Source organism: Otolemur garnettii, unplaced genomic scaffold (genome assembly GCF_000181295.1).
Source record: "Otolemur garnettii isolate 467f Iridium unplaced genomic scaffold, OtoGar3 scaffold00093, whole genome shotgun sequence".
Lineage (NCBI taxonomy): Eukaryota > Metazoa > Chordata > Mammalia > Primates > Galagidae > Otolemur > Otolemur garnettii.
The window spans coordinates 325,724-338,715 of record NW_003852488.1 but is presented as its reverse complement, the minus strand read 5'-3'; the positions used below and the strand labels follow the sequence as shown (position 1 = coordinate 338,715).

Genomic DNA, 12,992 nt, shown 5'->3' with positions numbered 1-12,992 from the left:
TCAAGCAAGCCTCTTGCCTTGGTTTTTCTATTTTTAGTAGAGACAGAATCTTTTGCTCAGGCTGGTCTCTAACTGGTGAGATCAAACAGTCCACCCACCTTGGCCTCCCAGAGTGCTAGGATTACAGGCACGAGCCACCCCGCCTGGCCAATATTCTAAGAAATGGAAAGTTTGAGATGCATATATCTATGGGAAGATGCCAAATTGGATGTATGAGTCTGGAGCTCTGAGGAGAGGGCAATGTTGAAAAGAGATATAAACTTTTAGGTCATTGCCACATAGATTGTATTTCAAGCCCTGGAAATAGATAAATATGGATGGCAAGAGAAGGGCACCTGCTTTTGCTCAAAGTTGTCCCCCCCATTCTGAGTTGGCATATGTATTTTTTCATTCTTGTTTGGTATATACTTGACTATTATTCGCTTTAATAACTCATCACATATCTTTTTTTTAAAGGTATTTTGTGCATTGACAGCTTTGACATCGTGGGTGATGGGGTTAAAGATTTGCTTGTTGGGAGAGATGATGGAATGGTGGAAGTGTATAGTTTTGATAATCCAAATGAACCCACTGTACGATTTGATCAGGTGAGTTCATTAAACACAGACTGTATGTGCTTATTATTTGTTAAGTTATTATAGAGATGACTGATGCTTTGAGTTTTAATGAGAATATGTTAAAATCTTATGTTTGGTTTAAAATATTGCTATTTTGATGTTATCAGAATCTTCTTTAGATTACTCTTGTGTTTGAGTAATAGACTATTGCTTTCAAGCAGAATAATACATTTTTCATTATACTTTTAAATATTATTATAAATCTCTAAAGTATTAAATACACATATTTTATCTTTTTAATATATAATAACACATCAGAGCAGTAACATTTTACGTGGGTCATTGCAAAAGTTGTGAGTTACACAAAAATCAAGAAATATAAAATTCATGCAGACAGAAACAAATGAAGGCCTCCCAGCAACACCAATAAGCCAAGCAAGTTGAAACTTGCATTGGTGAATCAGAAAGAGCACTATCAACTGTGCTTCTCAAAAGTGAAAGAATGGACCATAACACAGGCTGTCTCTAAACTTTCATAGTGACCCATGTATATGTTTGGGTAATGTAAATGAGATTATTATTTTAAGATAATAGAAATTTAGGAATAACCTTTGTGTTGATAGGACAGTATTACAAATATTCTTAAGCAGAGATGTTAAAGTAGCAGTTTCATTTCTAGCCACTCAATTATCAGCTGTATGAGAAATACTAGATAAAAGTGATTTTAGTTCACAAATTTTAAATATAAGTAAGCTTATTTGTGCCAAGCTGTAAAGTCACATACAGAACCATTCTGGCATAAAATGAATCTTTCATTTTCACAAACTGGTGTTCTCTAATCCAGCACTTCCCCAGCCTGCCTTATGCAGGAAGCACTGAGGCTGTTTAATAAAACAAAAAGTCTACAACTCAGTCTCAACTCTTTTCTTTTTCTTTTTTTATCTAATTTCTCTAATAGTGGTACATGCGAATCCCAACTCTATTTAACTGAGCATAGGTTTAGAGCATACATAAAGTATATTTTATAGATAACACAGGGATAAAAAATGTTACACAGTTGAACTTACTTTATAGATTTACTTCAAATTTGATCATCTTACCTTGGTGAAAAAAGTCATCCTGCTAATGATGCAAGTAATAGTTTAGGCTTCAAAGGATATAATAATTCTTTGTTGATCTCCTATTTTTTCTCATCAGCCCTTGAGAAACTTTCTTATTTAAACCCCAAGTCTCTTCTTTGACTTCTACTCTAAACCCCAATAACATCCTAGCATTTACCTGCTCTTCTGGGTCTGGGGAATCCTCTTTCTCCCCAACCCGCATTTCTTCTGTTTGTCTAATGACAGAAGTACTGCTTTTAGGTTATGCTTATACTGGAAATATTCTGCCTCATGTTGAATTTACGGTGTTAGTCTCCAACAGATTAGAGAATCTCTTATCTGACACAGTGTGGACTAATTGGTTGGTTAATCAAAAAAGTTAGTTAGGGGGCAAATCATAAGAAAATAAAATATGTATGCCTTATATATTTTATTTTAACTTATATATTCATTTATCAATATTTTGAGGAATGACCAAGTTTGTAAGTTTAGTCACATGTTGTTTTCTTACATAAATCATACCAATAGTGTATTATCTAGGATCTCTGATTTTACGGTTCATAGCTAGTATTTTAAAAACAGTTGAGGCTGGGCGTGGTGGCTCATGCCTGTAATCCTAGCACTCTAGGAGGCTGAGGCACATGGATTGTTTGAGTTCAGGAGTTAAAAGACCAGTCTGAGCAAGAGTGAAACCCAGTTTCTACTAAAATTAGAAAAACTAGCCAACCACACTGGCATATACCTATAGTTCCAGCTACTTGGGAGGCTGAAGCAAGACAGTTGCTCAAACCCAAGAGTTTGAGGTTGCTGTGAGCTGTACGCCATGGTACTCTACCAATGGTGACAGTGAGACTCAGTCTCAAAAAATAAAATAAAATAAAAATAATTATTTGATTTAGCTAACTCTGCATCTCTAAGACATTTACAAAAATGTATTTGGGGTGGCACCTGTGGCTCAGTGAGTAGGGCGCCGGCCCCATATACCGAGGGTGGTGGGTTCGAACCCGGCCCCGGCCAAACTGCAACAAAAAATCTCCAGGCATTGTGGTGGGTGCCTGTAGTCTCAGCAACTTGGGAGGCTGAGGCAAGCGAATTGCCTGGAGGTTACTGTGAGCTGTGATGCCACCACACTCTACTAAGGGTGATAAAGTGAGACTCTGTCTCTAAAAAAAAAGTATTTGGAGTATGTAAGATAAGTGAATTCCATTAAAATATTGTATTGGCAAAAAAAAAAAAATTACTAGAAATGAATAGTTTTTAAGGTACTTCTAGGTGAAAGAGTAAAAGTTACAATTATTAGTCACCTGAAAAACCACTGGGCAAATGGGAATGTATGTGAATCTATTGACTGGGTAAAACATCTGTCCATAGGTGAGGTGGTTTCCAGTGTTTGGCATTTAATAAATTAAAGGAAGATCTAATTGAGTTGTAAGACAATATATCATTGAAACATTTTTTGGTGGTAGATCAGTTGGTGATTTAGGTAGATAATTTGGAAGATGTTTTGAACTTTCCGTAACAAACTTTCTTACATTCTCATCAACATCTTTATGTGACTAAGGTTAATCAGTGCTTATACATAGCTGTGAAAAATAGGAGTAGAATTGATAATGAACCTAGTCATACTCTAGTGATATGTAATATTAATTTGTAATACATGAATAATTTGGAAGGAAATTAAAATTCTCATTCATTTCATGAGACACATTTTCTTTTTTGATTATTATTTACTAAAACTTGTATATTTGTTTTTACCAATTGCATAATACTAGTATTATAGTATTAGAATAAAAATTTCTAATGCTTAGAGCTTTATGATTACAGAAGATAATTTTCGATTTTTTTTGTTATAGAGAAGTATTAAAGTGTAAAAGTAATTTAAGCATATGAGTACATTAAATTAAGATAAAAATATAGGGATAGTAAAACAAAAAGTTCAAGGAGAAAAAGAAACAATGTAAAATAAAATTTCCAACTATTAAAGAAGGATTTGTTTTTCTATTTTTTACCTCAGTGATTTTTTTTTTGGTAGAGACAGAGTCTCACTTTATCACCCTTGGTGGAGTGCTGTGGTGTCACACAGCTCATAGCAACCTCCAACTCCTGGGCTTAGGCGATTCTGTTGCCTCAGCCTCCTGAGTAGCTCGGACTATAGGCACCCCGCTATTTTTTTAAGATATTGAGATTCCTTAGGTGATGATTGAGATTCCTTAGATGATTGAAAGATGTGACAATTTGGTGGCTGGGCACAGTGACTCACACCTGTAATCGTAGCAGTCTGAGACACCAAGTTTGGAAGATCACTTGAGTTCAGGAATTTGAGATCAGCCTAAGCAATAGTGAGACTCTATCTCTACTAAAAACATAGACAAATTAGCCAGCATCATGGCAGGGGGCCTGTAGTCTCAGCTACGCAGGAGCCTGAGGCAGGAGGATTGCCTGAACCCAGGAATTTAAGGTACCTGTGAGCTAGACTGATGCCATGGCACTCTAGCTCAGGTAACAGAATGAGACTTTGGCAATTAATCAATAAATTGATCAATGGAAAGAAAGAAAAAAAGAGAGAGAGAAAGAAAAGAAAGTGAGTGACAATTTTATTTTAAAAAGACATTATTTTTAACTTTGATAAATTATCTTTGTAACTACAATTATGATAAAAAAAAGTTTAGATGTCAACTTAAATATATATGGAGAATGCATAGTTTTGTTCAGAATTCATATAGTGAAAACATGAATGAAAAAAGTTTAAAAAAGAAAAAAGTTTAAAGATTTCTATTATGTATGATCAACTGGGATACTTGTTAAAAATGCAGATATTTGGTCCCACTTGTGAATCCAACTTCATTAGACTTAGAATCAAAGCTTTGTTACTTGAATCTCTCAAGTAATTAGCTGCTGCAGGAACTAAAATAACTTAATTTGCAGGATAGCTCAGAGGTTTACCTCCTAAGGGTGGATGGAGAAAGGAGCATTTTGTTAATTTTGTTAATTGTCTAGTTTAATGCTAGTCACTGTTCTCTCCACTAACCCTGTTAAAACAATGGTTCTGGCCAAGTGGCTCACCCCCTTAATCCAGCCCTTTGAGAGGATTGCTTGAGACTCTCAGGAGTCAGATCATCCTGAGCAACCTAGTGAGACTCCATCTGTACAAAAAAATAAAACAAACAAACAATGGTTCTCAGCCTTACCTAATTAGAATTGGCTATCAGAGTTGTTCAAAGTGCTTGTCAAAACCATTTGTGGGTTGTCAGGTGCATTTTTTAAAAAACAAAATAGATTAGGATGTATCACAGTGTGACACAAACCTTGTAAATTTTGTATGTTGTTATGTTCATATTGTGTATGTTCATGTGTATGTGTGCTAGATTGCAGCATGTAGTTTATTGCTTGCTTGCCAAATAGTTTGAAAGCCACTGACCTAGAATGCTTGTTAAAAATACAGATTCCTAGTTGGCTTACCTAAGTGATGAAGTCAGACAAGCTTGGGAAGTATTACTTAGAAAATAGTTGTTATAAACCCTGAACCATCTGAGAAACTTGATTTTTGTCCCTTCTCTTCCCTAGTGACAGATTTCAAGGTTCCCTATAGGCTATTATCTTTATGTATCTAAAAACCTATTTAGAGAAAACACAGAGAGGTGTTCTACAGAATTCAGATAATAAACTAAACTTGCTAGAAGTTTTGCTTATGTAATCTTTAAATGTTTTTTTAAAAACACTTCTTTATAAAAATAAATAATTTTTTCTCACTACATGATTATTCTGTTAGCTGAGTGGTACATACAGATATTCTAGAGTCGTTTTGAATATTCTTACCCAAATTTAAAAACCCTGGCCAGACTTAGTAGCTCACATCTGTAATCCTTGCACTTTAGAAGGTCTGGGTGAAAGGATCACTTGAGCCCAGGAGTTCAAGACCAGACTGTTTGAAGCTGCAGTCAGCCAGGATCTCACCATCTTATTCCATCCTGGGTGATAAAACTAGACTTTGTCTCTAAAAGAAAAAAAAAAACAAAAACACTGGACTTTTTAAGATTTTGTCTTTCTAATCTCAGTGTCTGCACATTTTAAGTTTTGAGCAAATATTTGTAGAATGTCTGAAAATAAGTTTCATTCACTTATTATATAACATCTGGGAAACTTTTAGTTACTAATGAATTGTTTGGTCTTAAATTTTTCTAGACGTTGTCTGAAAGTGTCACATCTCTCCAGGGTGGTTGTGTAGGGAAAGATGGCTATGATGAAATCGTGGTGTCCACATACTCAGGTAAAGTAAATGAGAATAGGTAGTTGAAGAAAAGAGTCAATAACAAAAAATTCTAACTTTAATAAATTGCTTTTGATGACAAATTTTTAAACAAAAATATTACAGAAGTCTCCCCTTATCCATAGGGGATATGTTTTAAGATCCCCAGTGGATGCCTGAAACCTCAGTACTGAATCCTATATGTACTGTTTTTCTTATGCTTACATACCTATGTATAAAAGTTTAATTTATAAATTAGGCACAGTAACATAACTAATAATAAAATAGAACAATTGTAACAATATGCCGGCATTACTACTCTTGTGCTTTGGGGCCCTTATAAAGTAAAATAAAGGTTACTTAACCTCAAGGATTACATACCACAGCAGCTGGTCTGCTAACCAAGATGCCTTCTAAGTGAATAAGGAGCAGGTGGTATTTATAGTGGGGGATACACTGAACAAAGGGATGATTCACATCCAGGGCAGAATGAAGCCATATAACTTTCGTTGTGCTACTCAGAGTGGCATGCAGTTTAAAACGTATAGATTATTTCTGGAATTTTCATTTAATATTTTCATACTGACATTGACTAGGTAACTGAAACCATGGAAAGTAAAGCCATGGTTAAGGGGATGCTACTGCTGTATTAGTAAATCATTCTTACAGCATTAAAAATTTAATTGGTTAAAAGATAAGGAAGAAGAGTAAGCTTGATTTATAAAATTGTTAAAACTTAAAAAATATTTTTAAGTCATGCCTGTAGTCCTAGCACTCTGGGAGGCTGAGGTGGGTGGATTGACTGAGTTTATGAGTTCGAGACCAGCCTAAGCCAGAGAACTCATCTATCTCTAAAAATAGCCGGGCGTTGTGGCGGTTGCCTGTAGTCCCAGCTACTTGGGAGGCTGACGTAAGAGAATTGCTTGAGCCCAGGAGTTTGAGGTTGCTGTGAGCGACTCCATAGCACTCTTTGTTGAGGACAACAAAGTGAGACTCTATCTCAAAATATATATGTATATTTTTAAGAATGTTTATCATGTCTCTACAGCTTTTGAGTATTAAATGATACTCTTGGTTTAAGAAGTATTAATTGAAATTTAGTATATGTTTTGAACTATGTGCACTTCTTATAAAAACTTGCTTTTGAGTAGATAATTTTTGCATTTTCACACTAGTCCTGTATGAGTTTAAATTTATACAAAAGTAATTTTTGAAAGACCATTCATATTTTTCAGCTGTTTTTGAATTTGCTAGAATGTATTGACTTACTCCATACTTGAAAACTAAACTGTTAAGAAATGAAAGACTCCTGCAGTCATAGTATGCAGGCCAAAAAAATAAAATATCAAAAAATGCTTAAGTAATTTAATTTTTTTTTCTTTTTTAGGACATAATTCTTGCTATAGATTAAGTAATTTCTTTATAGTTTGAATGTTTTCTAGCTTGATTTTATGTTTTGTTTCATTTTTTAAAAGAAGTCCTAAATCTAAGTTAGGTTGCTGTTAGTGGACATGGATATTGGGTTTTCTGCTCTACGGTGTATAATATATCTCTTTTAACACTGACATTACTAAATGGTGCATGACTATAATTCATCTTTATAGGCTGGATTACAGGTCTGACAACAGAGCCCATTCATAAGGAAAGTGGACCAGGAGAAGAACTAAAAATTAATCAGGAAATGCAAAATAAAATTTCTTCTTTACGGTAACATTCAGTTCTGTTTGCTTTTCCCCCATCTCATGAAGTATGTGGTTGTTGCTTTTTATTATTACACATGCAGTATATCTTATTTGAAGGAATGATATAACTAGTTTATTACTTTTTAAAATGAAAGTTTATGTATGGGTTTGAAAAAATTAGCTGGAAGTGCTGGTTAATATTTTGGAGTTAAAAATATACTTTTTGTATGTTTTATTCTCTATTGACTTTTTCTTGGTCAAGAATTATATATTTTTTTCATTTGTTTAGTCATGGATAGTTGTGTTTATTTTTATTTTGGTCACAGACACTAGGAAGCCAACACAGATGGCTGTTTCTCATTAACTGTAATAGTCACATTCCTATGGACTCTCTGAACGTGTATTGTTGGCTTATAAGTTTTCTTACTGCAGTTGAGTAATGGTTGACTTCCTTAGACTCAGAGATTGCTTTTATGACCTCTTCAATTTGATATATCCTGTGAAAAGGGACTCTAAACTCATAAATTGCTTCATACAATGAAGTAGTAGGAGTTGGTGAAATTTTTAATGACAACTTTTCCCCTTTGAACCTTTGCTAAGCTCTTGTGAAATGAAGGCTGACATTTTCATGGTGGTATTTGAAGGCTACAGAAACTTTTAGGGTAGAAAATGCCACAGGTACAGTAGCACAGGCAGTTCACCAAAGCCACCAGGAGAGCAGTTGGGATGTTGTGGGATCCTTAAGTGTTGCCTTTTGACTGAATCCAATTTGTATGTAGAACAAATCCTTTTTCTTTTCTTTCTTTCTTTTTTTTTTTTTTTTAGAGACAGAGTCGTTACTTTGTTGCCCTTGGTAGAGTACTGTGGTGTCACAGCTCACAGCAACCTCCAGCTCTTGAGCTTAGGTGATTCTCTTGCCTCAGCCTCTCTAGTAGCTGGGACTACAGGTGCCTGCCACAGTGCCCAGCTATTTTTTTGTTGCAGTTTGGTCGGGACTGGGTTTAAACCTGCCACCCTCCGTATATGGGGCCAGTGCTCTACCCGCTGAACCATAGGCACTGCCCCTAGAACAAATCCTTTTAATAAACGGATTTGTTCTGTGAATGAGGTTTGGATTCAGTTGAGGACCCACACTTGGGAATCTGGAGGATCACATGTGACCTTGAGGCCATAGACTCCCCACCCCAATACCTCTTATTTATAACAAAGTCTACCCCTTCTAATTCCACTGGAATGTAAGCTTTCTGAGAAGCTTTGTCTGTTTTGTACATTGAGTACTTGGAATATTGCTTAGTACATAAAAGTAAGTATGTAAGAGCAATAAATATTTCTTGGTTGAATGAAGTTTTTCCTTTGTTCATTGCATGAATCCCTTTCGATATCTCCCCAGACTTCTCCCTAAATTGGGGCTTGCTGAGGTTCATGTTGAGCTATCCCACTTACTGGTAACTTCATTTGCATGTGGCTTTTCCCCTTACTCAAAGTTACTCTAAGCAATGCAGTCAAATTTCAGCAGAATCTTCTCTGATACTTACCATGTTTCCCTGAAAACAAGACACTGTCTTATATTTATTTTTTCTCAAGAAGACACACTAGGGCTTATTTTCAGGGGATATCTTACTCCACACAGAATTGCATGGCGTGGCTATGCAGTATGATATGCACACCCATCACTAGGTCTTATTATGGGGTAGGGCTTATATTTAACAAATGCATAGAAATCCTGCTATGGCTTATTTTTTGGGTAGGTCTTATTTTTGGGGAAACACAGTAGTAGACCTGAAGCTGTACCACTGGCTCATGATCATCCTTGTGATCCCCAAAACATTAAAATTCTTCAGCTTTCTCCTTATTTTGGTCACCTCCCCTTAATGTCTTATTGAAAGGTACATATTCGCTGGCTTTATACATTTTGTTTCTTTTTATTAAATCTACTATGTTCTTCTGCCATATTAGTTTCTCTTTCTTTGTTTGTACCATATACAACTGCAGCTAGATTCCTCTTGTATTAGAACTTATTATTTTCATCAGTTATGTAGATACCTGTAGTTCCACCTAGTCTGTAGGCTGAGACAGGAGGATCGCTTGAACCCAGGAGTTTGAGGTTGCTGTGAGCTAGGCTAAGGCCATGGCACTCTAGCCTGAGCAACAGAGTGAAACTCTGTCTCTAAAAATAAAAAAAAAAAGAAAAATGATTATTTGCAACCTGCCTTGATATTTAAATTCTTGAGTCATTTTGCTGGTATGAGACTGAGAAAATGTTTTAATTTTGGTATTAAGGATAAATAATGTGGAATCATTTGGTCAGTCATAGAAACAAAAATTTTGTTCCTATTGGTGTTATAGTTCTAGTTCAACAAATAAAATCCATTTTGCAAAAGCAAATATCTCAAATTTTTGTAAATATTCAAAAGATCTTAACTATTTCTACTTTTAGGTGACAAAATGTTGTATATTTTCATCTAGGAGTGAATTGGAACATCTGCAGTATAAGGTGTTGCAGGAAAGAGAGAACTATCAACAGTGTTCTCAATCAAGCAAAGCAAAATCAACAGTACCTTCATTTAGTATAAATGACAAATTTACATTAAATAAAGATGATGCCAGCTACAGCCTTATCTTAGAAGTGCAGACTGCAATAGATAATGTTTTAATACAGGTAAGCAAAATGCCTTCTTTCTTAGTTATATGACTAGATCTGTTTTGCAAACCAATCATAAACACTAATCATTATCAAAACTTTTTAGTTTTAGATAGTAATTTTGAATGTTTATGGCTTTCTAATTTTCTATTAGATAATTAGTTTGCTTGTAATTTATTAGAATTATGTCTTTTCTTTATCATATACTTAATAAATAAACAAAAGATGGACATAATTTTCAGGAAGAGATAGAAAGGACAATAAGGATTTTCTTCTTTGGCTGCCCTCTGGGTAAATCTTAATAGAGATGTGACTTGCAAAACTAGAACTTTTTGTGACTTTCTGTGACTTATAAAATTAGAACTTTTTAAAAAACCCCAAACACTAAAATGATAGTTTACAGTACAAGTTGCTCATTAACCTGATAGTTTCTTTTTTTTTTTTTTAACCTGATAGTTTCTAGGTAGTTCAATAGGCATAGTAGATAATCCCAGAGGGATTTATAGATAATAATGTACAACTTCTTTAATTTATATATATATACATATATATATGTATTTACTTATTTATTTGAATCAGAAGATATTTAGGAAGTAGAAAAGGATGATAGGATAGTAACCCTATCACAAAGTGAGAAAATAATAAATTAGAGGAAGAAAACAGGTTTAAAAGATGTCATTGAGAGGTCAGATTATTATTAAATAATTAAAACTTCAAAGGCAGAAAGTTCTTTTAAGGAGTACTAGCTCATCAGCTGTTGCATTGAACAACCCTAGGAGTGCCGTTCATATATAACATGGTGCAACGCCTTTGTCCTAGAACTGCTCCAGAGGAGCAATAGTTATCTTCTTTCTATGTTACAGATGAAATTAAAACTGATAAAAATGAACTGATATAATCAGAATGGCCATTTTACAGCTCATGATAACATTTTTAGCACTAACAGAAATAGGTAAGGAAGTTGTATTTTTAAGAGGGTGGTGAGAGATAATAGTCTATGATTTCTGATAATATGAATTTGAAAAAGTAGGTGATTGTAAAATAACCTTTCTTATATTTATTATCTAAAAGTATGTACTATCAAGTATAAGTTTAAAGAGAACTCTCAGATTTAAAGATGAACATAAACTAAAAGAGAATCCATAGAGAAAACATAATTGTGAACATTTTTAGGTTTTCAGTATGAACCTCTTTTCTTTTTTTATATTGACTATAGAGTGATGTCCCAATAGATTTACTGGATGTGGATAAAAATTCTGCTGTTGTTAGCTTTAGCAGCTGTGATTCTGAGGTGAGTAAAAAGTATAAAGAATTCCTCACATGCTTTTATTTCTACTATGCCATTTGATTAAAGTGTATAAATGGGCAGCACTCATAGCTCAGTGGGTAGGGCGCCAGCCACATACACAGGGGCTGACGGGTTCAAAGCTGGCTCGGGCTAGTTAAACAGTTGTGATAACTGCAACAAAAAAATAGCTGGGCATTGTGGTGGGCATTTGTAGTTCCATCTACATGGGAGGCTAAGGCAAGAGAATGACTTAAGCCCAAGAGTTTCAGGTTGCTGTGAGCTGTGATTCCACGGCACTATTCCAAAGGTGACATGGTGAGACTGTCTCAAAAAAAAAAAAAAAAAAAAAAAAAAGTGTATAAATGCTAGCAGGGTTTCGTGTTTCTTTTTCAATCATTTCTTACATAATCTTTCCCTTAAAATCTGTTTCTGTTCCCTTTACTTGTCCTCAGATAATCCAGAAACCAGGGTGTTGTCCTAGATTCCTTCTTTTCTCTGATCTGTTATAGGTTTATATCCTTTGTGTGAAATGCTTGGGACCAGAAGTGTTCAGATTTTGAATTTTTTTGGATTTTGGAATATCTGCATTATACTTCCTGATCAAGCATCTCAGATTCAAAAATTTGAAATCTGAAATATTCCAGTAAGCATTTTCTTTGAGTGTCATGGTGGTAGGAAGTTTCAGATTTTGGATTTTCGAATTTAGAACACTCAATCCAGTTAGTCACTAGTTGCTGTCAGTTCTACCTGCATGACTACATCTGTTAACTTATTCCAGCCCCTCCTCATGTCTTGCTTGAACTTCATGTGTCTACTGTGTCAGTTTCTCTGCCTCTAGGCTATGCTGTACATTGGCCACCAGAGAAGTCTTCCTAAAATACAAGTATCATGGTATCATTTCTTTCCTAAAACCTTTTAAATATTCGTTATTTCCTGGTGAATATAAGTCTAGAGTCCTTATTGTGGCATAGAAAACTTTCCATGATTTAGCTCATGATTATATTTCTAACTTCTGTTACCAGCTGCTACCTCCCCTCCCATGCACATTATTTCTGTCAAACTGAAGTTCTTAAAATTTCTGGAAGATGCTATATAGTTTCACACATCCTAGCATTTGAAAATGATCTCTTCCGTCCCCCGCTCTTCCTGGTCTGCCCCACTTTTTCTGGGCTTGTTGAATGTGTCCTTAACCTTCATTCAGCAGACATTTACTGAGCACTTTCTATGTGCAAAGTGCCTGTTATGAGATCATGTCAGTGCTTTTGGACATGCTTACTGTATCACTTCCTTTTGCTTAGTAGCAGGACGCAAGCAGTCTCAGAGCTAGGTGTGAATCTTGAAGAGAAGTTAGGGCAAAGATGAGGTCTATATTAACTTCACTGGAGAAGACAAGCCAGAGCAGGAGATGGTGACTAGAGTTGGTGGGTAGTTATATATGTGTGTGTGTGTGTGTGTGTGTGTATACACACTTTTTTTTT

The 12,992-nt window shown here is 35.0% G+C and overlaps 1 protein-coding gene across 1 annotated transcript in view; it reads left to right on the top strand.

Moving 5' to 3' along the window:
• The window catches only part of BBS7 (Bardet-Biedl syndrome 7), a 51,158-nt gene that overhangs the window by 20,747 nt on the left and 17,419 nt on the right, over positions 1–12,992 (top strand). The window contains exons 8-12 of the mRNA XM_003795513.2: positions 457–587; positions 5,840–5,924; positions 7,508–7,610; positions 10,052–10,244; positions 11,443–11,517. Of these exons, the coding sequence (XP_003795561.1) occupies positions 457–587; positions 5,840–5,924; positions 7,508–7,610; positions 10,052–10,244; positions 11,443–11,517 (587 nt within the window). The remainder of the gene's footprint in view (positions 1–456; positions 588–5,839; positions 5,925–7,507; positions 7,611–10,051; positions 10,245–11,442; positions 11,518–12,992) is intronic.